Source organism: Tamandua tetradactyla, chromosome 2 (genome assembly GCF_023851605.1).
Source record: "Tamandua tetradactyla isolate mTamTet1 chromosome 2, mTamTet1.pri, whole genome shotgun sequence".
In the NCBI taxonomy this organism is placed as follows: Eukaryota; Metazoa; Chordata; class Mammalia; order Pilosa; family Myrmecophagidae; genus Tamandua; species Tamandua tetradactyla.
Genome location: NC_135328.1, coordinates 144,249,450 through 144,277,361, shown reverse-complemented (window position 1 = coordinate 144,277,361; position 27,912 = coordinate 144,249,450). Strand labels below are relative to the sequence as shown.

Here is a 27,912-nt window from a genome sequence, read left to right as displayed (position 1 = left end):
AACATAATTGCTGGGAGGTCTAGATTTAAATTTACTTAGGCATCAGAACATGAGATTTTCAATTCCATGAGTATTCTTGCACCTATATTTCTTTGTCTTTAGATGGCTATTTATTTAACTGACATTTTATGTATTTAAATAAATCCTTTCCAATATTATTTGCATATTAAAAAAAATGTGTCATTCCCTTGGCAACTTGCTGCAATGTTTATTTCTAATATAGTACTTATAATTTTAAAAACGTATGTCACAATATTAGGTATTTGGAAAAAAATTCCAGAAAGCTCAAAGAACAAATTAGAAAGAAACTCAATTTTATCTTGTGTAAATACAAACACAAGAAATAAATGCCATGGTAATATCGGTGTCCAAAAGATTCACTTAGTTTTTTTCTGCCAAATTCTGAAACCACATCTTATGCATATTTCTAAGGCAACAAAAACTTTCTGAGATGCTTTTATAAGATGAATGAATTTTTTCAACATAAAAAACCCTGAAGTTATGATTATGAAAACATCATGAAAATCCCTGAAGTTTTAAATAGTGACTGAAGAAGTGTCTTTTTTTTTTTCATTGAAAATGCATCGGAAGCACTTTTTATAAATCAATGTGAAAAATGTCTTTGTAGAAAAGCTGGCACTGGAGAACGGTGCATTTGGTCAGTAAGCAGGGGGTAAGGCTAAAGAATGAGAGAAAGAATAGCACTTTTATAAAGGTGTTGCTGTAGTGAGACTTTAGGATAATACCTAAGAGGCTTGAAAATTCCCTTGGTAAAAGCCATGTTTGATTGAGAAACTTAGTAAATTAGAGCAGCTTCCAAAAGTCACTATAATAGGTGGGGTATGAGAAAAGCAAACTTCAAGATGCCCAGTGTGATAAAAGGTATTCTTGTTGCTTTCTCTCTCTTTGTTATGTGTGTTTGTGTGTGTGTGTATCTTTTCTTTCTAATATAATTCAGTCAAGATCTCTGGGATAAAAAAAAAAAGAAAAGAAGAAAAAGAAATTATGGTGATGTGAGTAAAACTTAAAATAAATATAAAAGTTTAAAACATTTTCTTCCTATTTTATCTAAACCTAAAATTAATGGAGTTGAAATGAATTGTACTGATTCACACTCATGATTCTAGAAAACTAAAATCAGTAATAGTGGAAGCTTGAAGAGTGAAACTTTACCAAGAATGCTAAGATAAAAGCCAACTTTCAAAATGGAAGTTTCAGTGATGGTTATTTAGCTATTTTTAAGATGGCCTCTAAAATTTAAGCTATCAGTTTGTAAATGCCCATCACACATGAGAGAGCTTAGTATCTTCCCCAAATGAACAAATTAAAAAAAAATCTCTCGAAGCTCGACTCAGGTAAAAAATTTGTCAAAGTCTGTTAGTAACAATTTTCTTCTGATAACAAGATTGCTCTTGGTACGGGCTCTCGAGATTTCTAAAGTCTTATATAAAATGCACCGTGCATTCTTATGGCTGGTTGAAATTTGGACTCTGGTGCTTAGACCAAGCTCTTATATTTTTATATATGTTTATCAAACACCATGTGTTTTCATTTTTTATATCCATATCATTATGGCTTTGATTGTGCTGAGTTTCCATGAAATAATTCAGTCGAAATAGTGTACCTACTTAAATGTATACTCATTTGAAATACTGAGACAGGGTTGGGAGGAGATGAGGAGTGTGAACAGGATACCTCCCCCACTTTCCTAAAGATGTTATTAAAGCAGCCATATCCACAAGTACAATGGAGTGTCTTTTAACACTGGGAGAGTCTTGATTTTGCTTCTTGCCTCTTCCCAAGTTTCTCAGTGCATGGCCTACTTATCTCACTTTTGATCTGTGCATATGAGGAAGCCTAGACTGCCTATTCTCTAGATGTCTCAAGAGAAAAACTCAAATCTGTCATGTGAGTTGCAAAGCAGCTGGTTTAAAGAGTGGTGGGTCTCTGCAAGACTGGTCTCTCACCCCAAACCATTTCAATTAAAATCTTTTCTTAGAACATTGCTTAGTGAAAGAAAAAAACCTTATGCATAGTTGTGAGACAGGCTTATTAGGCAGATGGGCAGGACCGGACTTGGTTGGGCAGTTTCTCTGAGGAAACAGATGAATGAATAATAAATCCTTTAAGTGGGAGAAAAGCCTAATTGTCCGAGATGATTTGGAGAACTCCATGCAATTGGCCGTCTCATGAAAAGTGTGGCCCCTTCCTTCTCTTTGCACTGTCCTGTTTGTCCTTTGACTGTGATCCAGTCCTCAGAAAAATGCAAAAGGGAGCCTTGGCAACTTTGTTCATTTCAAAGTCACTGGAGAAGGGGGCGTATCATGGGGGTTAAGGTTTTGGCTCTGGTGTTAAAAAGAAATGGGATCAAATCTTGACCTCCTGTTTACTAGATTGACAAATTACCATGACTCTCAGCCCTAGCTTCCTCACCTAATCCTCGAACATAACTCAAAGGACTTTGGGGGAACTAAATTAGACGGTGTATGTAATATGTATATGTCTAAGATAACTCCTGATAAATGGGAGCTGCTTTTCTCACTGTTATTTGGGAGAGCCCAATTTCCAGAACCTAGTAGCTGACATTATAGTTGACAAAGTGCATGCTGTGGATGCAGCCCAGACTCCCCCCTTCAGTTCTGTTGCCCCCATCCCTGCCCCTGCCCCCTCCTTCCCTTACAGAGTGTTGCCTGCCGAGGGCTCACAAACAACAAGGCAGGTGCAAATATATGGATGTGGGAAGGAAGTTATTCAATGGATTTGTATGTGAGCTGACTTTCCTGAGCATCTAGTAAGGTACTGTTTTGCCGCTTCTGTCGAGGGTACTGGGCAGGACGAGGTAGGCTGAGAATGAGGGATGGAAAAGTTTGGGGGAGTAAAGGTGGGAGGTCAAGGGGTCCTTGGAGAGCAAAGTCCATACAGTTTGTCACTTGGGAAGTGACAAACACACATGGCCTCGCTTGGAGGTGCTCTGTCTTTGACTAGGACCTTAGCTGAAAAGTTTCTAGCATGGAACAGAGTTACGAGGGGTCAGAAGGACAGAAGGACTTTGTTCTAGATTTGATACTTGCTGAAAGTTGGTGGCCTCATGTAAGTTGAGGATAGTATCTGTGTTGCCTGTTGTGGTGGTTTAAAGCTATATGTATCCCAGAAGAACATGTTCTGAAATTTAGTCCATTCCAGTGGGTGTGAATTCACTGTAGGTAGGACCTTTTGTTGAGTTACTTCAGCTAAGGTGGGGCCCACCTCATTCAAGATGGGTCTTAATCCTATTATTGGAGTGTGGATAAGTGGAATGGAATCCCGACAGAAAAAAAAAAAAAGAAAAGAAAAGAAAAGAAATCCACAGGAAGTCAAAGGCTGAAATCACGGAAACCTGGGAGCAAGTGGAGAAGCCAGGAGAGGCCATCATGTGCACGCTATGTGACAGAGTAACTAAGGACCAAGGATCACAGGTCATAGCCCCAGAACTCCATCGTCTTTGGGGAGAAAGCACTGCCTTCATGACGCAGTGATGTGGACACCTGCCCAGCCTCAAAACCGTGGGCTGATAAATTCCTGTGGCTTAACCCGACCCATTTCATGGCATTCACTTGTTCGACCTAGGAAACTAAAACATCCGTGTCTGGGCTTTGTCAAGATGAGATGAGGTTTGTGAAAGTTTTCTGGGAACCCCATGGGCGTGGACTTGAGAGTCGAGTGAAGTGGTCACCTGAGCTCCGCCACCCCACTCGGCGCCTGCGTCACCTTAGGCAAGGGGTTTCAGGTTCTGAGCCCCAGTGTTAGGGGTGGGTTCGTGTCCCCCACAAAGACATGCCCGGGTTCTAAAGCCCCATCCTGTGGGTGTGAACTCATTTGGAAATAGAATTCTTGAACAGGTTAAGGTGACAGCAAACTGAATCAGGGTGGGCTGTCGTCCAATATAATAAGTCCTTATAAAGCAGAGGATATTTGGACCCAGATGGAGACAGGGAGAGAGATGGCTGTGTGGCGGGGGCAGAGACCCAGCCGTGGATTGCTTGCGAGTCAGCATGGGAGTCTTGTGGTCTTCAGAGAAAGCAGCGTCCTGCCGACGCCTTGATTTTGGGCTTCTGGCCCCCAAAATCATGAAACGATAAATTCCTGTCGTTTTAGCCAACTAGTCTGTAATACTTGCTTCAGCAGCCCTGGCAAACCAAGACACCCAGTTTCCTTTATATGCTGGAAAAACATACACAAAAAACCCATTTCCTTGTAGGGTTGTTGCAGAGTTTAAATTAGAGAATGTGTGTAGTGAATCTACTTAACATTTATGGCACATGCTAAACTCTAAACAGATGATGTTTATTGTCACTATTACAAATAAACTAATATATGACCATACAAATGAGCTTGAAACTGTGAGGTTGGGAAGATGCCCTGGAGATTCCAGGTGTGGCACTCACCAGCCACAGGCTGCCCAGGGATTTTCCTTTTGCGAGGAAGGTGGCTGGAATCGCACCCTTCCTGAAGCAGTGTGAGCTACAGCCCCATCTGGTGGTCGGTGTGGGAATCACCCTGAAAGCAAGTTTTCCCAGGGGTTGAGTGATGATGCTGGAGGTTGAATTTGCTTGAGTTTGGAATTTTCAGCATCTGCTCTTCAAATGTTTCTATTTGACATTGTTTTTCAAGTTTACTTGTTTTTTTTTTTTACTCTTTCATCCCCATTTCACATTTATGAATTTCAGTGCTATGATTGAAGGCCTCTTAACAGCTTCTTAAAGGATAAGATGTAAGTGAATTTGTGTAAAATTGTTGTGCTCGTGCTTAGATACTGATATAAATAATACAAAGAGAGAGAAAAGATAATTTTTGATCACAGGAACAGAACAACAAATAATATTAGCAGGATATTGAGTATAAAATCTTGAAATGGGGAATTGTAATCCTGAACCTGGTTAAGGCAAAGGACAGTAATTAATGAAAAAAACAAAAGTTTTTGAACCTACAATCTGGGGATGTCATTCAACTGAGAGAATATATATATATTTTAATCTGGACAAGATATGAACACTTTAATCAACCCCTCTTCCATTCCTACCCTTACCCAAAATAAATACTTTATTTTGATTCATTAAAGCATTAACATTGTAATACAGTTTAATCTTAAAATGGTTGTATCTATGAGAGTATTTTTCAATATTCTCCTTCTGCTGTGCTGGTATTGCTAAGAGCACATAAAAGGAAAGATTTCAGAGTTGTGGGAGCTTTCTTACAAAACCAAGATGACTTTTTACAGTAGGGGTTGAAGCACTTTTAAAGGCTTCTGTAGACTGAGATTGGAAATGTGCTTCCTCAGAGGAGCAGCTGGCCTCACTCTTCCTTCAAACATGCCTTTATACGTGATTCTTAGGGAAACTATTAGATTTAGAAGCAGCGTTTTCCTCTTAGCTTCCATCCTAGCAAATAGTGGGGCTGGTCTTTCGTTTTTTCCACGTTCACATTGCCTTTACCCTCAGAGCTGCGTTGTTTTTATGCACTCATATTTCATGTCTCTGTCTGTTCTTCACCTCTCTCTGCATGTCCGGAAACTGGGCTGTAGGGGATGGCTTTTAAATTCTAGCCCTCCCTGCAGGGCTGTAAGGACCAGCCTCCACCTCCTACCCTCCCTCTCCCCCCGCCCCAAGTCTGCAGGTGGTAGAGCTAAGAATGGGATTGCTGGCACAGAGGAGTCCCACGATGGAATTTATTAAATCAGTGAAAACAGACAATTTGGATGAATCTGGTAAAAATTAGGATTGCTTCGGAATAGGACTACTTAAATTCCAGTTGTGGTGCTGTGACTCTCTGCCTTCATCCCAATTTCTGGATTTCTATCTTATTTCTTAACCTCCACTCTGCTCCAGTTCCCTTTTTGTTTACACTCCGGCTAACGATTCCTCTGCTGTCTGCTCATCCAGGCTACCTGTGAGAATCTGATGAGAAATGTTCATGAAAGCATGTGTGAGTTCAAATGCCATGCAGATATATGGCATTTTCATTACTTCACTATGTCATTGTTTTTTTTTTTTTTAGCAAAATGTAAATCCACAAATAGAGGAAGTAAAAAATACCAGAATAAAAAACAACAATAAATGTTCTGCTGAAACTATTCGAAAATAGTGTCTTTGTTTAGAACTTAAAGTATTGAAGGAAGCCACAGCTGTGAATCACCATAATGGATTCTGTGATCTTCACTTTCATCGTATTTACTGTTACTTTTTCTCCTTATCTGGTTTTACTTCTTGCAGAACACATCTTTCTCATCGTGCAACCATACTGCACACACAACCTTATGCAACCCTCTTAAGAGTCCCAGCTTTGTTTTCAAATTCAGAATCATTTGGCTTTTAGAAATGTGTTATGGTGCATGTCTTAGTTTGCCAGGCTGCTATAACAAGAATTTATTGTGTCATGGTTTTGGAGACTGACTGCCTGCAATCCTTGACTCCTTTCTAAATGGAAAGGCACATGACGGTTTCTGTCGGTCTTTCCCTTCTCTTCTGGGTTTTACTGCCAGGCTTTTTCTCTCTATCTTTCTCTGTCTGAATTTCATTCTCTTTCTAGGGCTCCACTGATAGGATTAAGGCCCATTCTTAATGAGGTGGGTCACACCTTGACTGAAGTAGCCTCATCAAAACATCCTACTTACAAATAGGTTTACATCCCCAAGAATGGATTGACCTTAAGAACATGTTTTTCTGGGGTACATAGAGTTTCAGACCACCTCAGATCCTTTGCCCATTTTTTTACCTTTAACTTTTTATTTTGAAATAATTTCAAACCCACAGAGAAAATTGTAAAAATAAAACAAAACCCATACAGAGAATGTCAACATACTGCCACCCAGATACTCATTTCCACCAGTCTTAACATTTTGCCACATTTGCTATACATTCTGTGCCAATTTGAAACAGTTGTGGACCCCAGGAAAGCTATGTTCTTTAATCCTCATTCAATATTGCTGGGCGGGATCTTTGTTATTGCTTCCATGGAGACCCATTCAAGGTGGGGTTGCTTACTGGAGCTCTTTAAGAGGAAACCATTTTGGAAAAAGCTTCAGTGCTGATGAGCCCACACAGCCAGAGAGCTTTGGAGATGCAGAAGGAAAACGCCCCTAGGGCAGCCTTATGCAATGAGGAGAGAAAGCTAGCAGATGTCCCCACTTGACTTCCCAGCTGAGAGAGGTGTCCAGAAGCCAGAGATCGCAGCAGATACCAGCCACGTGCCTTCTCAGCTGACAGAGGTATTCTGGATGGCATCAGCCTTTCTTGAGTAAAGGTAACCCCTTGTTGGGGCCTTAATTTGGACATTTTCACAGCTTTCAGAACTGTAAACTTGCAACTTAATAAATTCCCTTTTAAAAAGCCATTCCTTTTCTGGTATATTGCATTCTGGCAGTTTTCAAACTAGAACAGATGGAGTCTTGTGATTGTCACAACTTGGGGTTGTGAGTACAGGTTGGGGTTGCTGCTAAACATCCTACAGCACACAGGACAGCTATGATCCTGCCCCCTCTCCACCTTCATCCCAGAATCAAGTCCAAAATGTCAATAGTGTCAAGGTTGAGAAATTCTGAACTAGAAACTGTGATGAATGTATTTTTCTCCTTTCCTGGTCTTACATTTAAAGTGACATTTTACTCAATTTTGCAAATGTAACTTTAATGAACCCAGGCTTTTGGGATCTAGTCACTGGTTCCAAATCCGAAAGAAATGCAACCCCAATTCCAAACATCTTGAAAACAATATGATCCTTTCTTGGCATTCTATTGAAAAAAAATTGGAGCAATGATTACAGTGTTCATCATAGGCAAGACTCCCTAACAATTCTCCTTACTCATTGTGATGGTTTGAAGCTATCTGTACCTCGGAAAAATGCATTCTTAAACCTAATCCATGCCCACGGGTGTGAATCCATGGCAATTAGGATCTTTTAATGATGCTACTTCGGCTAAGGTGTGGCCCAGCTCAATCAGGAGGGACTTAATCCCATTACTGGAGTCCTTTATAAGAGAATGAAATGCAGACCGAGAAAAAGCCACCCAGGAAGCAAGAAGCTGAAATTCAATGCAAGTCGAAAGAGAAGGGAGAGACCAGGAGACGTGACCATGAATCTTACCACATGACAAGCTAAGGAAGAATTGAGTGACAGCAGCCAGCCCCAGAATGCCACAGTCTTAAGGCAGAAAGCACGGCCTTGATCTTGCCCTAATTTGGATTTTCCTAACTTCAAAACGTGAGCCAATAAATTCCCTGTTGTTTCACCTTATACGTGGCATGGTATTTGCTTGAGCAGTCAAGGAAACTAATACATTCATCTTTCTCTTCCTGCCCAGTCCTTAAGTATTCATTTCCTCTCCTTCTACTTCTTTCCCTATCAATCCACGCTGGAAATTCTGCAGACTAACTTTGAAGGTTCTTATTCCTTGCTATGTTCTTCTCTCTCTCTCTCATCCTGATCAGAACATCAAAGCCCCAGAACATGTACCATACCAAGCCAGCCTAGAATCTTTCTGCCTTGGTAGACAGAGTACAGGAGGAGGAGGAGGGAAAGGTGGAGGATTACACACACAAACACACACAGCAAATAAATACATTTTTTTCAGCTAGACTTTGTTGTGTTATAAACTACTCCAAAACGTGATGGCTTAAAACATTTGCAGTTCACCATTTCTCAGTATCTTTGGGTTGGCTGGTTAATTCCATTGCTGGCAACACCTGGACCTGCATATGGCTGTGTTCATTTGGAGGGCTGGCTGAGCTAGGAAGTCCCAAGGTGACCTCATTTACGTGTCTGGAAATTGGTTCCAGCTGTCAGCTGGAACATCTGATAGGCTAGATGGCTTCCTTACATGGTGGTTTTAGGATTATGTTTCTAGACGTCAAAAGCCGGAGCTGTAGGATAGAATCAGAAGTCACATAAATTATTGATCAAAGCAAATACAATAACACTTCAGGTTCAAGGGGAGGGGAAATCAATTCCACCCCTTGATGGGAGGAAGGACAAAGTCACATTGCAAAGGGGTATGGATCTTGAGACTGGAGGATTTTGTGGATGCAATCTGTCCTCTGATCACTGTTTTATATAATTTCTACATGCAAAATACACCCATCCCCTCTAGAGACATCAAAAGTTTCATCCAATTATGGCACTGAGCTCCAAGTTCTGTATCATGCAATCTGCATCTGTTCCAGATACAGATGAGGCTCCCTGGATGTCAATCTTTTCCATCCACAGACCTGTATAATAAAAGGGGACGTTATCTGCAACCCATGCATTCAACTCAACGATGAGACAGAGGTGGGCTAATTGTAGTAGGTGCTTCTATTTAAAAAGCAAAGAAGGAAAAGAGGACTCACTAGTCTGAAATGATTCTGAAATCTAGGTAGGCCCATGTTCTAGTTTGCTAGCTGCCAGAATGCAACACACCAGAGAAGGATTGGCTTTTAATAAAAGGGGATTTATTTTGTTAGTTCTTCAGAGGAAAGGCAGCCACCTTTCCACTGAGGTTCTTTCTTATGTGGGAAGGCAAGGATGTTCTCAGCTGGCCTTCTCTCCAGGCCTCTGGGTTCCAACAACTTTCCCTGGGGTGATTCCTTTCTGCATCTCCAAAGACCTGGGCTGATCTGTGAGTGCTGAGATGAGGTATGCTGAGCTGCTTGAGCTGTGCTACGTTGAGCTCTCTCATTTAAGCACCAGCCAATTAAGTCAAACATCATTCATTGCAGCAGGAACATCTCCTAGCTGACTGCAGATGTAATAAGCAACAGATGAGGTTCATATACCATTGGCTCATGTCCACAGCAACAGAACTAGGTGCCTTCACCTGGCCAGGTTGACAACTGAATCTAATTACCACAGCCCCTGTCTCCAGTTCCTCTGGTCCAGAGACAAAGGATGTTTCATACTTTGTTGCTAGGAATTGGCTCAAGTTTGCAGCTGATGGTTTTGTTTGCCTTCTTCCGAGCCCTATGCAGTAGTAGTTCCACAGTCCTCTGTCCATTTAGTGCAAGCTGATGGTGTGTTCAATAATTTACAAAGTTGTGGGTTTCTTAAAAATCTGTTTGGAGTTCATTCTGACCCTCAAAGCCACATCCATGATTCCTCTTGAGATAGACTTTCATCCGTATGTAAGGCTGCTGTGGGAAATACCCCTAAGATTCTTGGAAGCCCATTTACCTAGTCTAGAAGGTCAACTAGGTGCCAGTTTAAACTTTTCTGAGTTGTTAATGAAGAATCTTACAGCCACAACCTTGATTTATCTTTATCCTGAAGCTATTTCTTATTTTGCAGACCTGATACCTGGAGAGGCTGGGGATGAAAAACAGTTTCCTCATCCATCACATCCTAGGCCTTCCATGCTTCCCTTAAAGTCTACTTGCAAACTAAACATTTCTTTCTTCAATCCTTATCTCTCCCTTCTAGTACTTTATAATATACAGGTAATAGAGGCCAGTGGACACTTTCAGCATTCTGTGGAGAATCTCCCTAGTCAGATGCACAAGTTCAAGGTACTGTAGGTGACAAAATACATAATATACTGAATACATGCAGCTCTTCCTCCATTTTCCGATAGCTACTTATTCACTGTCCTTCAGCTCCCACTAATGCTGTCTTTGCTTCCTCTAGCCTCCATCTCCACTTATTCCCCAAATCAGCGCCATGTGTGTTGGATTTTCGTATACTCCTGGTAGCAGTTTTGTTCCAGTTAGCCTTTGCTGGGTAACAAACTACTGCCTTATCTTAGTGCCTTAAAACCACAGTTGTTTATGATTCCTCATGTTTCTGTGCACGGGCTGCATGTTTCTTCTGCTGGCTGTTCCTGGGTTCACTGGCAAGGCTGCATTCACTACAGGATCAGAGGCCAGTCTGATGTCTCACCCTCTAGTGTGCCAGACCAGCTTCCTTATGCATTGGCCTCAGGGCAGAATTCCTAGAGAGTCAAAGTGGAGCCACAAGGTCTGGCCTCAAATGTATAAAACATTTCAGCCACATTATTGGTCAAAGCAAGTTTCTAGGCCAACTCAGATTCAAGGGATGTTTCCCATCAAGAAAGGCACTCTACTTCCTGATGGCGTGGCCGACAGCCACATGGCACAGGGTGTGCTTATTAGGAAGGGAGGGATCTGTAGACAGTTTGCAATCTGCCGTAACCTAGTCCTGTCAATTTTTATATACATATTTAAGTACATATTTTTACATTTAACTAAACATTTTAAACAGTGTGTAGCTATAAATACCTGTGAACGATGCATATCATTGTTTTGAAGTATTCAGTGAATCTTAGCTCCTACCCATGTGTTCTAGTTTGCTAGCTGCTGGAATGCGATATATCAGAAATGGAACGGCTTTTAAAAAGGGGAATTTATGAAGTTGCTAGTTTACAATTCTAAGGCTGTGAAAATGTTCGAATGAAAGCAAGGCTATAAAAATGTACAATCTAAGGCATCCAGGGAAAAATACCTTGGTTCAAGAAGGCTGATGATGTTTAGGGTTTGTCTCTCAACTGGAAAGACACATGGTGAACATGGCTACATCTGCTGCCTTTCTCTCCAGGCTTCCTGTTTCATGAAGCTCTCCCGGGGACATTTTCCTTCTTCATCTCCAAAGGTCTCTGGCTGCAGGCTCTTGAGATTCTTGTGGCTCTCCTGTCTCATGGTTCTCTTGCCTTTTTTTACAAAGATGCTTTTTTTTTTTTTTTTTTTTGGGATTCCAATGAATTAATTATGACCCACCTGGAATGGGTGGAGTCACCTCTCCATCTAATCAAAAAGGTAATACCTGCAGTTGGGTGTGTCACATCTCCATGTAGATTATTTAATCAAAATATTCCAACTTGCATTATTGAGTAGGGATTAAAAGAAATGGTTGCTCCCACAAGATTTGATCAGGATTAAAACATGGTTTTTCTAGGGTATATAATCCTTTCGAACCAGCAGATCACGCTTAACCAAGTTAGTGTGATTTTAGCAATTGTAGATCTACAATTGAGTTAATTTTAATCCCAAAATGAATCATTTAATTTAGGCAATCTGATTTTGGCTGTTACTTAATAGTAATTGCATTGTCACCTTATGGAATTTTAACTGTTCGTTTTTCCTATGTAGACACAAACTTGGGGTTGTGTCCGTAAATGAATCTGCCTTTTTTATTTTTAAATTTCATCCCAATTTTTTCACTAAAGTGAGTCCATCTGCATCAAAAAGGATTTTAAAAATTAACTTTATTAGATTCAGTTAAGAACAATGTGATTTTAAATATGTGGTTTAAATTAGCATTTATATTTTCAGTAATTGAAATCTGCAAGCCTTTTATTAAGCCATAGTCATCATTAAAAGCACCTATGAGTGTAATGATAATCTGCAAAACACAAAAAGTTCATCACAACCAATTGCAAATTATTATCAATTAGGCAAAATCTAGTACTCTAATATTGTGTCAGAAATAACCATTTCAGATTTACATATATTTATTTAAACAGTCCTCCTTGCTTTTTAAAAAATAGATAGATATAGATTAAGGATGGATATACCAAAGAATTCACTTATTTTCATGATTCTGATCTAATATGCATTACACATCCTTATGTGAATACTCATGTATAAAGTGTTGAATTCCTCAGAAATAAGAATGATATGGAAGTTCATAGAATAACTTACTAAATGAATGAAATATTAATTTCAGTTACTGTTAACATTAAAAAAAATACCATCTGTAAAACGGATAATGGCACATATTTTAATTTCTGAATTTATTATTGCTATTTCAAAGCAAGTGATCAGAGGATTCTGTGTCACAGTTTTACATAACTGTGTGTAAGATGATAGGGTAAGTGAAAATGCATCCAGGGTTCATGCAAGTCACTTGGGATAAACCACAAAGGTTGACATCAGCAAGTCACTGCTACTAGGACAATGCTGACTGTAGTAGAGCGTGAGAGTTTCTTCATGGTTCAGTTTAATCACCTTTGACAAGTTGGGCCTCATTCTACATTTGCCATGTGTCATGATCTTGTCCCTAAATGGCAAGACACCAAGACTGTCTAAATATGGGCAAAGAAATACAGGAATTGAATGTCAGAGCCAATTCTTTTCGGTTTCACTCATCTCTACAGAGGGACATTACTTTGAAGTTGAGGGTTATTTCTCAGAATATTACCCAGCCATTCTGTAGAGAAATACCTCTAGGTTCAGCAGCCTCCAACAACTGAGGTCTATAGGACCATGTGCTTTGTGTGTGTGTGTGTGTGTGTGTGTGTGTGTGTGTGTGTGTGTGTATGCTGTATGACAGGGTCACATTTCATTCTTTTTCCATGTGAGTATCCCATTATGGCAGCCCCATTTGTTGAATTTTTGTTTGCTTGTTTGTTCTTGGGGAAGTGCATGGACATGGAATTGAACCTGGGTCTCCCCCATGGCGGGTGACAATTCAACCACTGAACAACGCTTGAACCCCATAAAGGCCATCTGCTCTTGAAATAGAACCAGTGATGGAAGCCTCAAGGGTGAAGGACCAAGAAAGTTTCCCTCACTAATTTTTCACATTGTGGCTTTTAGGAAAGAATTAAAAGTCAAAATATAGGAATGGAGGAGAGCTTGAACCAGCCTCTGCCCAGTAATATTCACCCATACCCAAAGCTGGTGTTAAACCTGAGCCCGTTACAAGTTCCTTTCTGTGGGATGCTCACCTCATAAGCTGGCTTTTCAAGCTCACCTCTCCTCTGCCTTGTCCTGCATGACATGTGGATGTTTTGCTACACATTGGCAGTGGGTCTGAATTCTCTTAATCTTCCCTGTCAAGCCTGCTTCTTTTCTCTTATCTTTCTTGGTTAGTGGGACCATTAACCAGTTGATCAAGATTAAGCAATCAAAAAAACACCCTTTGCTCCTCCCTATTTGCTTTTTTTTTTCCTCTCTACTTCCAGTTGTTCCCCTGTAGCAATTTTATGCATCCCTTTCCTGTTGGTACTGCCCTAGAACTCACTTCATCGCTTCTGGTGTGTCTTTGATAGTAAGTTCCCAATGTCCTCCCTACCCTCAGTGATCCTCTGATTGCCATCAGAATACATATTTCTGTGTCTCAGGTCTAATTATGTCCTTGCCCTCTCCAAAACCATCAATGGCTCCCCATTGACCATATGATGGACATGCTTAGTATGTTATATAAAGACTTTAATAATCTGAGTCCTGTCTATTTTCCATTCTCTTAACTCCTCTCCACTTTATAATTCAGCCATAATAGATTTGCACTGTCACTTTAATATATCACACCATGTTTTTGCTTTTGTTTCCTTTCTGCCTCTTTTTCCTAGAAAGTTCTCTACCTGTAAATTTCCACTTATCCTTTAATGTAAGACTTGATGGCCCCTTTCTTTAGCTTCTCTAGGCCTTTCAGCCTGTTCCCTTACCTTATAGAACAATTGCTTGCTCTATTATTATATAATAGAATAATTATTATAGGATTATTATTATTCTATAGTAATAATTATTAGAATTATTGTTAATATAATAGCTATTATTTTACATAATAGACTAATTATATAGAATTATTCTATATAATTATTATCGAATAATTAATTAATTACTTGTTTAGGTTCCCTTACCATTTTATATGTTCCGACACCAAACTAGTTGACACGTGTTGCTACTATATACCTGTCTCTTCCATAGACTGCCAGTTCCTGCAGAGCAAAGACTGCGTATTTACCCCAGCATCTCCTTAGCAAACTTGTCCAAACCCTTATAGATAAAGCATCTACCATATGACAGTGAGCAAGGAAGACGTGGTCCATGCCATCTCTTCTAGAACCTCGGCTCTAGTGGTGGAGGTGAACGGGCACCCACCCAGAAGATGATGGGTCGTGAAGTAGGTAATATTGGTGGAAGTAAAATTGAGAGTAATTTCTGTCGTAAGACCCGGTGGTCTTAAAATTAGGAAATAAAACTGAGATGGGATCAACCAACAACTTGTTCTTTTGATTCGTAGAACTGGAGGACTGGATTTTCCTGTGGGATAGAGGCAAACTTACTGTTTTCACACCTAACAAAAATGTTCAGTAAAATGTTCAAATGAATGAATGTTTTTACTATTTAGGTAGAAATATTGAGCATGCAGTTATGTGAATACTTGGCAAAAGCATATCATGTTGTTTCAAAAAAATGAAGACAGAAAAAATATTGATAAGATTGTTAATTATTAAATACATTTAAATAAATGTTCCCATAAATGCAATAACTTTGTACACAGAGACTCTTATAAACTTATATCTTTGGAATTAGCTCAGTTCCTCACCAACATTACAATAAAGTGCTATTTTTCTTAATTGCTTTTTTTATGTAAGTTGTTACATATTCTTTGCATGTTTCAGATTGCTTCCATGATTTAAATATTTTATGCTCTTGCTATTAGATTTAATTGCTAAATCCTTGAGTAAATTGTTCATCTTTTTGCACCAAAATGAGGATTTGCTGAGGTGATTAAGTTTTAGGATTTTTTTTTTCTTCTGGGTCAATAGTAAATAAAATAACAAAATTTTAACTTAGACTTGAACTGGTTATGTCTGATGATATAAAGAGTAGATTTTTAGAATCCAATAAAATCTGTTTTGCAGCATAATATAAAAGGAAACATGTAGAGAAGCTGATATTTAGATTTGTAACAATGCTATAAACTTCATATATTCTGCTTTTTAAAAAAAGACCTTTTAGCTAAATTCTAAACATAAACTCAGATTTTTTTTCCATTAGATGGAATAGTTACAATAGCAGTCCTGTTTCATAAAAGGTGAATGCATGTTTTAACATTTAAAAATATAACAATTTTAAATCAGGAAGTGCTATTATCAGTGGGTTATATAGTAAATATATGACACCATACGCTAATGCATTATGTCAATTTATCCTAACATTTTTAAACACTGACATCTTATAATCTTTATAAAATAGTATATAATGTCAAATTGCGTGTAAAAAGTGTGCACACACTCACAATGTATCTTTTGCCTATTTCAGATTTAGAACTGGATTTTATCTATTATAAGTACCATATTTTGTCAAACCTAGCTTGATCATTTAAAATAGTTCTGTTGCTGCATGACTTTAGAACCTAAAGATTGTTAAGGTCAAATTCCTATTGATTTAATCGTGATTTTGTCATTTTGAAATGATTAATAGTTGATAGATTAATGCAGAATTTTTATCCTACTCCAGATAAGCAGTATACTGGTACAGGAAGTTGACATCTAGAAAATAAAACTTGGCTCTGCCCCCTGGATGACCTCGATAAAAAAACTTTAGTCCCTTGATTTTTTTATCTGTAAAATGGGCATAATAATAATTCCTGCTTCCAGGTTCATACAAGAATTAAAACAAGAATTATGTGTGTGTGTGTGTTTACTGTATATATAAATAAGAATTGAGTATATAGATATATTTAGAATAGCATCTGATACATAGGATGTGTTACTTATTATATTGGTGTGTTTTGGGCATGTACTTGGAAATTAAAATAAAAGAGCATTCTTAGGGGACTTTAAAAATTATCACATTCTGGAAATTTTGTGGATATTTCTAGGATTTCTCCAAATTGTTGAGGTTTCACTATCTATTTTCTTCATTCCTTCATTCAGCAGTATTTTTTTTAATGTATTTCTAGGCATTGGGAACAGAGTGACTGTCCTCCTGAGGCAGCCAAATCAGAGCTGAAGCCGAGGAGAGCTCAGGTCTAGAGATGTAGATTGGAGCATCATCCCTTGAAGGATGATGAACTGAAAGTATATCATGTTCTTCTGTTCCCCAGACGTCTAGTCTAGTGTTTTACAGACAGTTGACACCCGAAAGTTGTTAGATGAATGAATAGAATTATCTTTTTCTTTCAAATGTTTTGAACTGACCCACTCTATCTGGTTCATCACTTTATACTGCTGCTTAACGCATTCCTGGACTCTACCTCTTTTTCTTCCTATATTATTTTTCTCTTGCTGCATAACAAATTACCCAAACTTAGCATCTTCAAACAACACATTTGTTATCTCATGGTTTCCATGGGTCAAGAGTCTGAGCACAGTTTAGTGTGCTGCTCTGGGTGTCACTTGACTGCAGTCCAAACTGTCGGTGAGCTAAGTTCTCACATGGAGGCTTAACCAGGGAGGAATCTGCTTCCAAACTCAGTGAGATGTTGGCAGAATCCATTTACTTGCAGCTGTATAATGGAGGGGCCCAGCTACTTACAGACTGATAACTAGAGGCCACCCTCAGCTCCTAGGGGCCACCCACAGTTCCCTACCATGTGGTCCTCTCCATGGGCAATTGCAAACACAGCTGCTTGCTTCTGCAAGACCAGTAGAAGCAGTCTACTCCAGGCTGCTAAGGTCGAGTTTGACATAAAATGACATTGCCTTGAGAGTGACATATATTACTTTTGCCATGTTCTAGTGGTTGTGCTCACACTCAAGGGGAGGGAATTGCACAAAAGTGGGGACACCAGGAGATGAGGATCATTGGAGGTCACCTAAGGTCTGTTGGCCACATTCCTTGTCAGGGTGGTTCCTATAACAGCTTGGGTACACAACTCTGCCTCATTCCTTTACCCTGTAATCCACTGTGTACATCTGCTCTGACGTGTCTCTTTACCTCCAGCACTTCCACGGCAGAACACTCATCTCTCATCTCTCTGCTTCTCTTTGCACGGAACACAAGACTTGGCACTTAGTTGGTCTTGGTGACTTTTTTTAGGTGTCTCCCTACATGGATGTATTTCTATATCTATAGTTGCACACACAGAGGCAGATATGTGAAATGTATATCATAAGGAATTTTGTTCATGGTGCATGGGCCAGGAATCAAACCCAGGTCTCCCATATGCCAGGTGAAAATTCTACCACTGAACTACCAGTGCACCCTCAGTGACCTTTTTAAATAACAGCTTTGTTGTGGTATAATTGATCTGTGACCTTTTCATAAATGAATGAAGGTAAACATAGAGCCAGCATATTGCAAATTCTAAAACATTTGCCAGTTATCTTCAAAGGAGTGATCTAATTAATTAACATATTTGGAGCATGCTGCCTCTTCTTTCAAGACGATAACCAGCAACAGGAATCAGAAGATAAAGTAATATTTTGACTGTTTCTAGAGTTGAATAGCTATGGTTTTTTTTAAAGATAGAGCTTCAGAGCATATTGTGTCATCTAACCAGATTTTTTTCTTCTAGATGAGCAAGAGATCGTACAAAAACGCACTTTCACAAAATGGATCAACTCTCATCTGGCCAAGGTAAAGGAAAGTACCCAAAGTTATATGTTCATGTACTTTTGAGCTAGTGAATCATTAACTGAGCACCACAAAAGGGATACTGTCCCTGCTACTATCACTAATCAATGATATTGGCAATGCTATTGGTTAACTGTCACCTCAGTTTGGTGTTTCCTATCATGCCTCTGGAAAGAAATGAACTGATAGCTAAAGTCAAGAGCAATTACTCTGGTTAGTTCTATGACTCTTGATGAAATATTTCATCTGATGATTTCTTTTATACTGATGTGTGTGTCTTATCAAAAGGAGAATTTGTTCTGGATTTGCTTGTTTCTATTTGGAACTGAAAGAAGCAATGAAGGTTCTCCCCTGAGCAAAGAATTAAATTTGGGGAGGTTGTGATAGTGCTGTGCTCACCTTTTCAGTGCTTTGATAAATGAAACTTTATTTAATGCATAGAAATGTTGCTTCAGAGGTGGGGTGCTAGAAAAACTGATCATATCCAGACTGACTTTAGGGTGTATCAGATGCCTGTGTGTGAACACGTTGTAATGTCTTTAAACATAAATGCTAATTTATTCTAATCTAACTACATTATGATAAAATTAATCTGACAGAAAAAATGCAAATCAAGAAGCATCACATTTGTTAAAATGCACACTGACTATAGGAGAATTGTCTGAACTCAAAAGCTCTATTGGCTGAGAGAAGTTTCTGTAGTATGTAAAAGCACTGATATAATAAAATACGATGTAAGAAAACTATAGTTTGTAACAAATAATAAATTTGAGTGTATGGTATTCCATGTGTAATTAATATTTAAGTTAAGATGTAAAATAGTATGTAATAAAGACATACTTACTAAAACGTAGTATATAATAAAACTTTGAGCAGTTTTTGATCTGGTACTTCTCCAAAGCCTCTTTTATAGTTCAGAGGCAAACAAATCATGACAATTTATTTCCTCCACATTAAAAAAATTAACTACTTACTAGGTGTTCTAGTTTGCTGGCTGCCAGAATGCAATGTATTTTAAAAGGGGGGATTTATTAAGTTGCAGGTTTACAGTTCTGAGGCTGTGAAAATGTCCCAATTAAAGCACCAACAAGAGGTTACCTTCACTCAAGAAAGGCCGATGAAGTTCAGGGTTTCTTGCTCAGCTGGAAAGGCACATGGTGAACATGGTGACATCTGCTGGCTTTCTCTCCAGGCTTCTTGTTTACAAAGCTCCCCTGGGGATGTTTTCCTTCTTCATCTCCGAAGGTCTCTGGCTGCGGACTCTCATGGTTCTCATGGCTCTCCTGTTCCCTCCAAACTGTTTCCTCTTTTAAAGGATTCCAGTAAACTAATCAGGACCCAACTGGAATGCGTGGAGTCACAAGTTCCTCTAATCAAAGGGTCATACCCATAATTGGGCATGTCACATCTCCATGGAGATAATCTAATTAAGTTTCCAACCTAAACCTACAGTGCTGAATAGGAATTAAAAGAAATGGCTGCCTCCACAAGATGGATCAGGATTAAAACACGGATTTTCTAGGGTACATAATCTTTTCAAACCAGCATATTAGGTATCTGTGCTTGTCTTTGGAGCAGGAACAAAATTAGTTGGACGCTTCCCCAAGCATCAAGAAGCTCACAATCCAGCAAAGAAGTGTAGAACGGTCTGTCAAGATGCAGAATAAACTGGGATTTTCTCATCTCTAACTTCTTTCCAAAAGCCGTCTAATGAGAGAGGATCAGAGAACTTAGTTCTCTGTCCCTGTGGCTGTGCCCAGAATCTGCCCTGTAAAATGGCAGTAGATATGAGAGGCTCAATGACCTGGGAGGCCATTTTCTTCAGTGGTGGTTGGTGCTAAGCAGTCACTGCTTAGAAGTCAGAATTGCCGTGAAATGGGGAAGATTTTATTTTTTTGTAAAAAGGTTGTTGTGGTGGCTTATAATTATGTACCCCAGAAAAACGTTTTCTTAATCTTAATCCGTTCCTGTAGTGGATGCGGTTACTTCAGTTTAGTTGTGGTCCAACTGAATCAGGATGAGTCTTAAGCCTGTGACCAGTGGCCTTATAGAGAGGGCCATAGAGAGAGAAGCTATGGGTGCAACCAGAAACTGGAAGTTGATGGGATCCTGAAGAGAAAGGAGAAGTAACATTTGAACATAAATGCCAATATAAAATAAATTCTAATCAAACTATGTACAGTGTACATGTGGTTGTACTATAAACAGTGACATGATGGAAAAACCACAGAACTCTCAAGATTGCTGGCTAACCAGAAGATACTGACCCTAGAAGGATCAAGCCTTCTAACCTCTGAAATCATAAGCCACCATGTACCTAATGTAAGCCAACTCATTATATGGCATTTGTTTCAGCAGGCAGGAAACTAAATCAGTTGTCAAGCCCTGAGATGAGAGAGAACTGAGCTAAGCTACATTGGAGTAGCCAATTAAGATAATCAAAGCCAAAATGAAAATAACAGTCAAGCCTTTAATCACTTACTACAATAGTATAAGCAAGAGGCTAACCTGAAGAAAAGCACCAGCTCCCCCTGTTGTATTTTCTCCCATGAAACGCCGCCACCAAGTGAGGGTCAGATCAGTGCATATGTGGGGTCTTACTGCTGAGTGAGTCCCAACAAAAGGCTCCTGCAGTTTTATGGACCCAGGGACTGAGAGGAGGGTAGGAGGAGACTAGGAGTAGAAAAATACAGGGTGCTGAGTCAGAGTGGAACAAGTGTCTTCAAGGTTTACCCCTCCTCCCCCTAATAAAGAGGTGTCAGCTGAGTTACCTGGGTTAGGGCCTTGGGTTAGGGATGCAGAAATGGGTAAGAGCATGACCAGCAAAGGGGACATGAGTCCTTGACTGCAGCTTCCTTCATAGACTGTGATGGGTACCAAGTCTGTATGGGTAAGGCAGCTGTCTCCTTTAATTACAAAGTAAAGCCTTTGTAATTGCCTGCAATTGGATGGACAATTCACAGAAATTTTGGTCTGGAGCTGGACCCCTCAAAAGTTGCATTCTAATTGTAAATGGTATTAATAATAAATCTTTTGCAAAGTTAAAGAAGGTAACGTATGATACACATTCTGTAAATCACCATTACCACCAAGTTGACCATTATTTTCTAGACCCAGACCAATACACATACAATTTCAGCTAAATAGCTTTATATGATAGTTACTGTTCTGTAAGACTATAATTCACCCAGTATATCTTTCCATGGCAATAGGTACAAACCTACATGATTATTTTACAGGCTGCATAACATTCTGTTATATTTATATCCCATAAGTTAATGCATTGCCTATTGATATCATTCAGATGGTTTTCAGTTTTTAATATTGTGTAAATTATTACAGTGAGATTTCTTATGTATATGTGTTTATACATGTGTGATTTTTTTTCTTCCTAGGATAGTTGATTAAAAGTAGGTAGTCAACAGACATAAACATTTATAATTTTATATAAATTATATGGCATTCACTCATGCGAATTCCCATTTCCTTGTACCATTAAAGCACTTTTTAAAGTAGTTCACAATCTGATTGGTGAAAATGAGCTGTCTTTAATTTTTCTGATATTTCTTTTTTTTTTTTTTTAATGAGGTTGGCTCTTTTTGTGACGGTTTCTTAAGTAGAATTCTTGGGATATATGTATCGAAGAGATTTTTACTGAATATTTACAAAGAATGGAAGATCAGAATGTATGCAAGGCCATTGGAGGTATGAAGGGCCTCTGTGCAGGGCATATGTGCCAAGAGCTTATTTTCAAGTCTGCTTTAAAAAAGTAGTTTCAGCTTACTTTACATAATCATGTGCTAGCTGGTTATGGTAGATGTTGGCAGTAGGTTTTATCACTGTGCATCCTTTTCCGGTCTCTTTTCCAGGCTGGAGTCATACCACTTCTGCTATTCCATGCCTGGATATCTGAGCCCTGCCTTAAATGTATAGTACAAGCCCATCTCACTCATGAAGTCATCTCTGATCACAACGATAACTGAGGTCCTGTCTGCAAGCAGTGCTCCAACATTGTTAGCCATTTCCCTGCACTCGTCCTCCAGCTCTGTCCCCTTCCTTCCCTGGCTTTCCTGCCTTTACTACTCTAGAACCCAAAATCTGAGCACTTTTCCAGAATATGTCGAATAGATGGAGAAGTCTAGCATGTCTTAAGTTATTATTTATCTCATATCTCACCTTCCCAATGACATTGTAAAAAAAATTTTAAGGCATTTGCTAATATTTGGAATTTCTTCGTAAATCCTAATGGCTGTAAACACAGTTCTGAATACCATAGAGGTGCTTAATCAAAAAACAACAACAAAAGGTCTTTGTCTTGTGTTATTTTTGTTTGAATAGTAAAACCATCATAATGGTAAAAGGAGTGTTAGTGATTAATTTCAGGCACTATGCTAAGTACTTTGGTTTGTAAGCTTCTGGAATGCGATGTATCAGAACTGGAACAACTTTTAAAAATGAGAATTTAATAAATTATAAGTTTACAGCTCTAAGTCTATAGAAATATCTAAACTAAGGTGTCCAGGGAAACATATGTTAATTTAAGAAAGGCCACTTAGTCAGAAACACGTCTGTCAGCTGGGTAGGCATGTGGCTGGCATCTGCTGGTCCCTTGTCCTGGGCTCTGTTGCTTTCAGCCTCTGTTCCTGTGGGGGTTCCTCATTTTGCTTCTCCAGGGCTGGCTTTCAATCTTGACTTCCCTTGGCTCTCTCCAGGTTCTGGCTGCTTAACAGCTCATGGCAATGTCTGCTGGGCTCCAAGCATCTCCAGACATCTGTGTCTTTGTTCTCTGAAGCAACTGTCCTCCAAGTTGCTTCTACATCTGCTCTCTCTGTTGGCTCTGAGGTATCTGTCATTTCTATCAGCTCTGACTCTTTCCAAAATGTTTCTTCCTTTAAAGGATTCCAGTAAACTGATCAAGACCCACCTGGTATGGGTGAGCCACATTTCCATCTAAACAAAGATTACACCCACAATTGGGCTTGTCACATCTCCGTGGAGACAACTTAATCAAAAGATTTTAACCTACAGTATTGAATCAGGATTAAAAGAAATGGCCTGCCCCCTCAAGATTGGATCAGGATTAAAACAAGGCTTTTCTGGGGTACATAATACTTAGCAGACCCCTAATCCCCCCACTTCCACCAATTTCTTTCTGTTCTGTTTATCTTTCTGCTTATCAACCTATTTCCTGAACACTTGAGTGTAAATTCTATACGTCCATGCTTCTGTGCACTTAATACTGCCATGTTCAATTCCTAAGAGCAAGGATATTCACTTATGTAACCACTTTAAGTGTAGTTACCAACTTCAATAAATTTAACATTAATATAGGGCTTACATTCTATATTCCAATTGTTTCTTATGTCCTAATACTGTCCCCTTGAGCCTTTTCTTCTCCCTTATTAGATCCCATTCAGCATCTTGTACTGTATTTAATTGTCATTGTCTCTTTAGTGGCCCTTTCTCCCTTCCACCCTCCATTCCTTCCTTCTTTTGTTTCTTTGAGGGAACATATATACAACATAAACAATCCCATCTCAGCTGCTCTCAAGCCTACCATTCCATGGGATTAATCATATTCACAGTGCTGTGATACACTTATCACTATCCATTACTAAAATTTTCTCATCTCCCCAAACAGAAACTCTATACCCATTATGCATTAATTCCCTATTCCCCCTACCCTTGGGAACTTGCTCTCTAATTTCTGTCTCCATAAATTTGCACATTCTCTAATATTTTCTTTGCAATTACTATGGGGCTTACATTTAACACTAAATCTGTAACAATCCTGTTTGCTTTGATACCAAATTAATTTAAACAGTATATACAAATTATGCTCTTATACACTTCCATCTCTCCACCTTTAAGAAGTTCTTGTCACGAGTATATACATCATGAGTCCTCAAACACTGATTTATCATTACATTTTCTGCTTTTTCTTTTCAAATCCTCTGAGAAGTAAAAAGTGGAGCTTTAAACAAAAAAATACAACAATAGTGCCATTTATATTTACTCATGCCATTACCCTCACTAAAGACCTTTATTTCATCATGCAGCCTTTATCTTTTGTCTATTGTCCTTTTCTTTCAACCTACAGAACTCCCCTTAGCTTCTATTGTAGTACTGGTCTAGTGGTGATGAACTCACAACCTCAGCTTTTGTTTATCTGAGAATGAATGTGTTCACCTCGTTCACAGCTTTGAAAGGCATTTTGTCAGATATACAAATTGGCAATTTTTTTCTGCTTTCAGTGCTTTATGTATGTCATCTCACTGCCTTCTTACCTCCATGGTTTCTCAAGAGAAATGAACAGTTAATATGATTGAAGCTCCTTTGTACGTGATTCATTACTTTTTTCTTGGGGCTTTCAGAATTCTCTCTTGATCCTTGGCATTTGATAGTTCGGTTATAATATCTTGCAGTGTGGGTTTATTTGTTTAGCATTTGTTGAGTGTCTTGAATGTGTGTATTCATTAAATTCAGTAAGTTTGCAGCTATATTTTTGAATATTTTTTCTGTCTCTTGCTCTTCTTCTGGGACTCCCACAATGCATATACTGGTTTTGCTTGATGGTATCCCACGTGTTCTTCCATCTCTGTTCACTTTTCTTCATTTTTTCTTCTTTCTGCTGCTCAGACTGGATGATTTTAATTGTCTTTTCTTCAAGTTCATGGATTCTTTCTGTTCCAATCTGCTGTTGAGCACCTCTAGGGAATTTAAATTTGTGTTACTGTGGTCTTCAGCTCTATTTGGTTCCTTTTCCCAGTTTCCATCTCTCTATCAGTATCTTCTTTGTGTTCATCCACCATTTTCCCCATTTCCTTTAGTTCCTTCTCCATGTTTTCCTTTAGCTCTTTATTATATTTAGGACTATTTAAGAAACATCTTTGTTAATCCCAGGTGTGGTCCTCCTCATTGGTTGTTTCTAATGTTTTAATCTTCTCCTTTGCTTGAACCATTGCTTCCTGTTTCTTCATATGTTTCATAATTTTATGTTGAAACTTGGACATTTTGATATTTTAATATGTTATTACTCAAATTTAGACTCTGAGGCATCTGCTCCTTAAGCTTGTATCTGGCTCATGTTGTGACAGAGCTTTCCTTGAATGAAGGGAGCTAAAAAAAAAAAGAAAAGAAAAAAGAAAGAAACAGGAAAGAAAGCAAATAATAACACCTTCCCCAGGTTTTGCAAACTGACTTATGCAAGTGTTCTCCTTCAGAACTTATTTATACGCTGAGTTTAGAGAATAGCTTGAGACCAAAGCATAAGGTCCTCCGTCTTTTCTGTGTATGTGTCTTAATCTTGGGCATGTTTGGCCTAGAAATCCCTCAATTTATATGAAGATGAACATCCTGTCTTCCATGAGAAAGTTTCCTTATGGTCTTGGCCACTGCACTGTATGTCCCATAACCAGTAGTCCTTACCCCAAGCAGCCATGACTTGACTTCTCTCTTACAGAATTCTGTAGGAGAGTAGTTTGACCTCTCTTCTACATTCAAGGGAGGTTTAGGGATATTGAGCTTGCAAGAGACGTCCTGGTTCAGTCCCTAAGTTCTCCAGAGACAGGGTAGCTCAGACATACATGCTCCTAGTATGTGCATAAGGGTTACTCTGCTCCTTTTGAACCCGTGACCAGGTTCCAATACTAGGAGCATGAGCTGTCTCCTCACAAGCCTATGAGAGGAGGGAGGAGAGACAAGCTAGGACACTACATGTTCCTCTTATTTTGGTTGCCTTTTCCTTGATTTGATGCTTGTCCTGTTACCGCAATCCTTGGCTGTTTTCTGGGGCTCTGAGAAAGATCTTTCTACCAGTTCTTGCTGGTTGTTCAAAGCTTCTCTGGGGGTTGGAGCCCTGGAGCATCTCGCTCCACCATCTTGATGAGGGCTACAGTTCTCTGAACGATGTCATTTTGAAAATCCTAGAAAATCATTACCTCCATACTACCCTATTATAGCATACTTACATGTTTTTTGTTGTTGTTGTTGTTCTTTTTTATTCTTCTCTGTGTTTGTAAATTTCTTCTCTCTTGGGTCATCTTGAAAACAGAAATGAAGAGCGATATCTATACCTGTTATCTTGAACTTATCTATAGCAACATTCTAGTATCTTTCCAAACATATTCCCAAACTAAAAATCCATGGGAGTACATTTTCCCTCTCTAACTTACTTTTATTTCCAAACATTATACAAATTAAATCTGACTTCTTACCTTGCTTTGGCAATGGAAAGAATTTCAGGATAGCTGTTAAGTCCATATTTATGTCTGCTTCTGTCTTTCTTTTTTCCTATCCTTTGCTCACCTTCATCTTTATTTGCGTTTCCTTTTCTAGCTTCATTTCTTTTCATTTTCCTACCCTGTCTCGTATCCCTGTACCATCTCTGTCTCTCCTCTATCTCAATCTCTCCATACCTTTATACCCATTTCCATCTCTATCTCCATTTGTATTCTATCCTATCACTATAAAAATAGACACAACCCTCATGACCTAAGCTTCAAAGTCTCATTAAGGCCACAATTACACATACAAACTGAAATGGAATAACAGACTCCCTTCCCCATTATGGTATACTCACTTACTCCTGGGGATTCTGAGAATGATAAGATCTCAAACATACCAGAAACAAGGCCAGTTACATATCTTTGCTTTGGCCTCTGGACCAAGATATCATGTGAATTTTCCTTCTCCTAAAGCTGCTATATTCTGGAGTGCTTGGCTTCAATCACTTTAGCACTTTTGGACATGGACAATACATATACATACACATACATCCTTAGTCAGCTGAACTCCACAAAGCATATGTCATATCCAGATTCTCACTAAGTCTTTTTGGAAACAACTTCTTATATATTGGTTCTCAGGTCCTGATCACCAGAAAGCAATGCACAGATACCTCCGTAGACAACAGTGGGTTTTCAGTCACTCAGCAGACCCAAAGCCATATTTAGAATAAAAAGTTTTCACAGACTGCCAAGTCCACTCAATTGGGAAATAATAGTCTTTTTAAAAAAACAGTGCTGGGAGAATTGGATGCCTATATGCCAAAGAATGAAAGAGGACCCCTAACTCACACGATATGCGAAAATTAACACAAAAAGGATCAAAGACCTAAATATAAGAACTAGGACAATAAAACTCCTAGAAGAAAATGTAGGGAAGCATCTTCAGGATCTTATGTTAGGCAATGATTTCTTGGACTTTACACCTAAAGCACAAGCAATGAAAGAAAAATGGATAAATGAGACTTCCTCAAAGTCAAAAACTTTTGTGCCTCAAATGACTTTGTCACAAAAGTAAAAAGACAATCTACTCAATGAGAGAAAATATTTGGAAATCACTTATACAATAAGAGTTTAATAGCTATAATCTATTTTAAAAATCCTACAAGTGAACAATAAAAAGACAAACAACTCAATTAAAAATGGACAGAAGGGAGGACTACAGTGGCTCAGCAGGCAGAGTTCTTACTTGCCATGCTGGAGACCCAGGTTCAATTCCCAGTGCTTGCCCATGCAAAAAAAAAAAAAAAAAAGAGACAAAGACAAAAGACTTGAAGAGATATTTGTCCAAAGGGAATATACAAATGACTAAAAAGCATATGAAAAGATGCTCAATATCACTATTGGAGAAATGCAAA

The 27,912-nt window shown here is 38.9% G+C and overlaps 1 protein-coding gene across 14 annotated transcripts in view; it reads left to right on the top strand.

Annotated features, from left to right (window-relative positions):
• The window catches only part of SYNE1 (spectrin repeat containing nuclear envelope protein 1), a 536,476-nt gene that overhangs the window by 72,122 nt on the left and 436,442 nt on the right, over window positions 1–27,912 (top strand). For all 14 annotated transcript variants that reach the window (XM_077149294.1, XM_077149293.1, XM_077149295.1 and 11 more), the window contains exon 3: window positions 18,211–18,272. In XM_077149294.1, coding sequence (XP_077005409.1) covers window positions 18,211–18,272 — 62 coding nt within the window. The remainder of the gene's footprint in view (window positions 1–18,210; window positions 18,273–27,912) is intronic.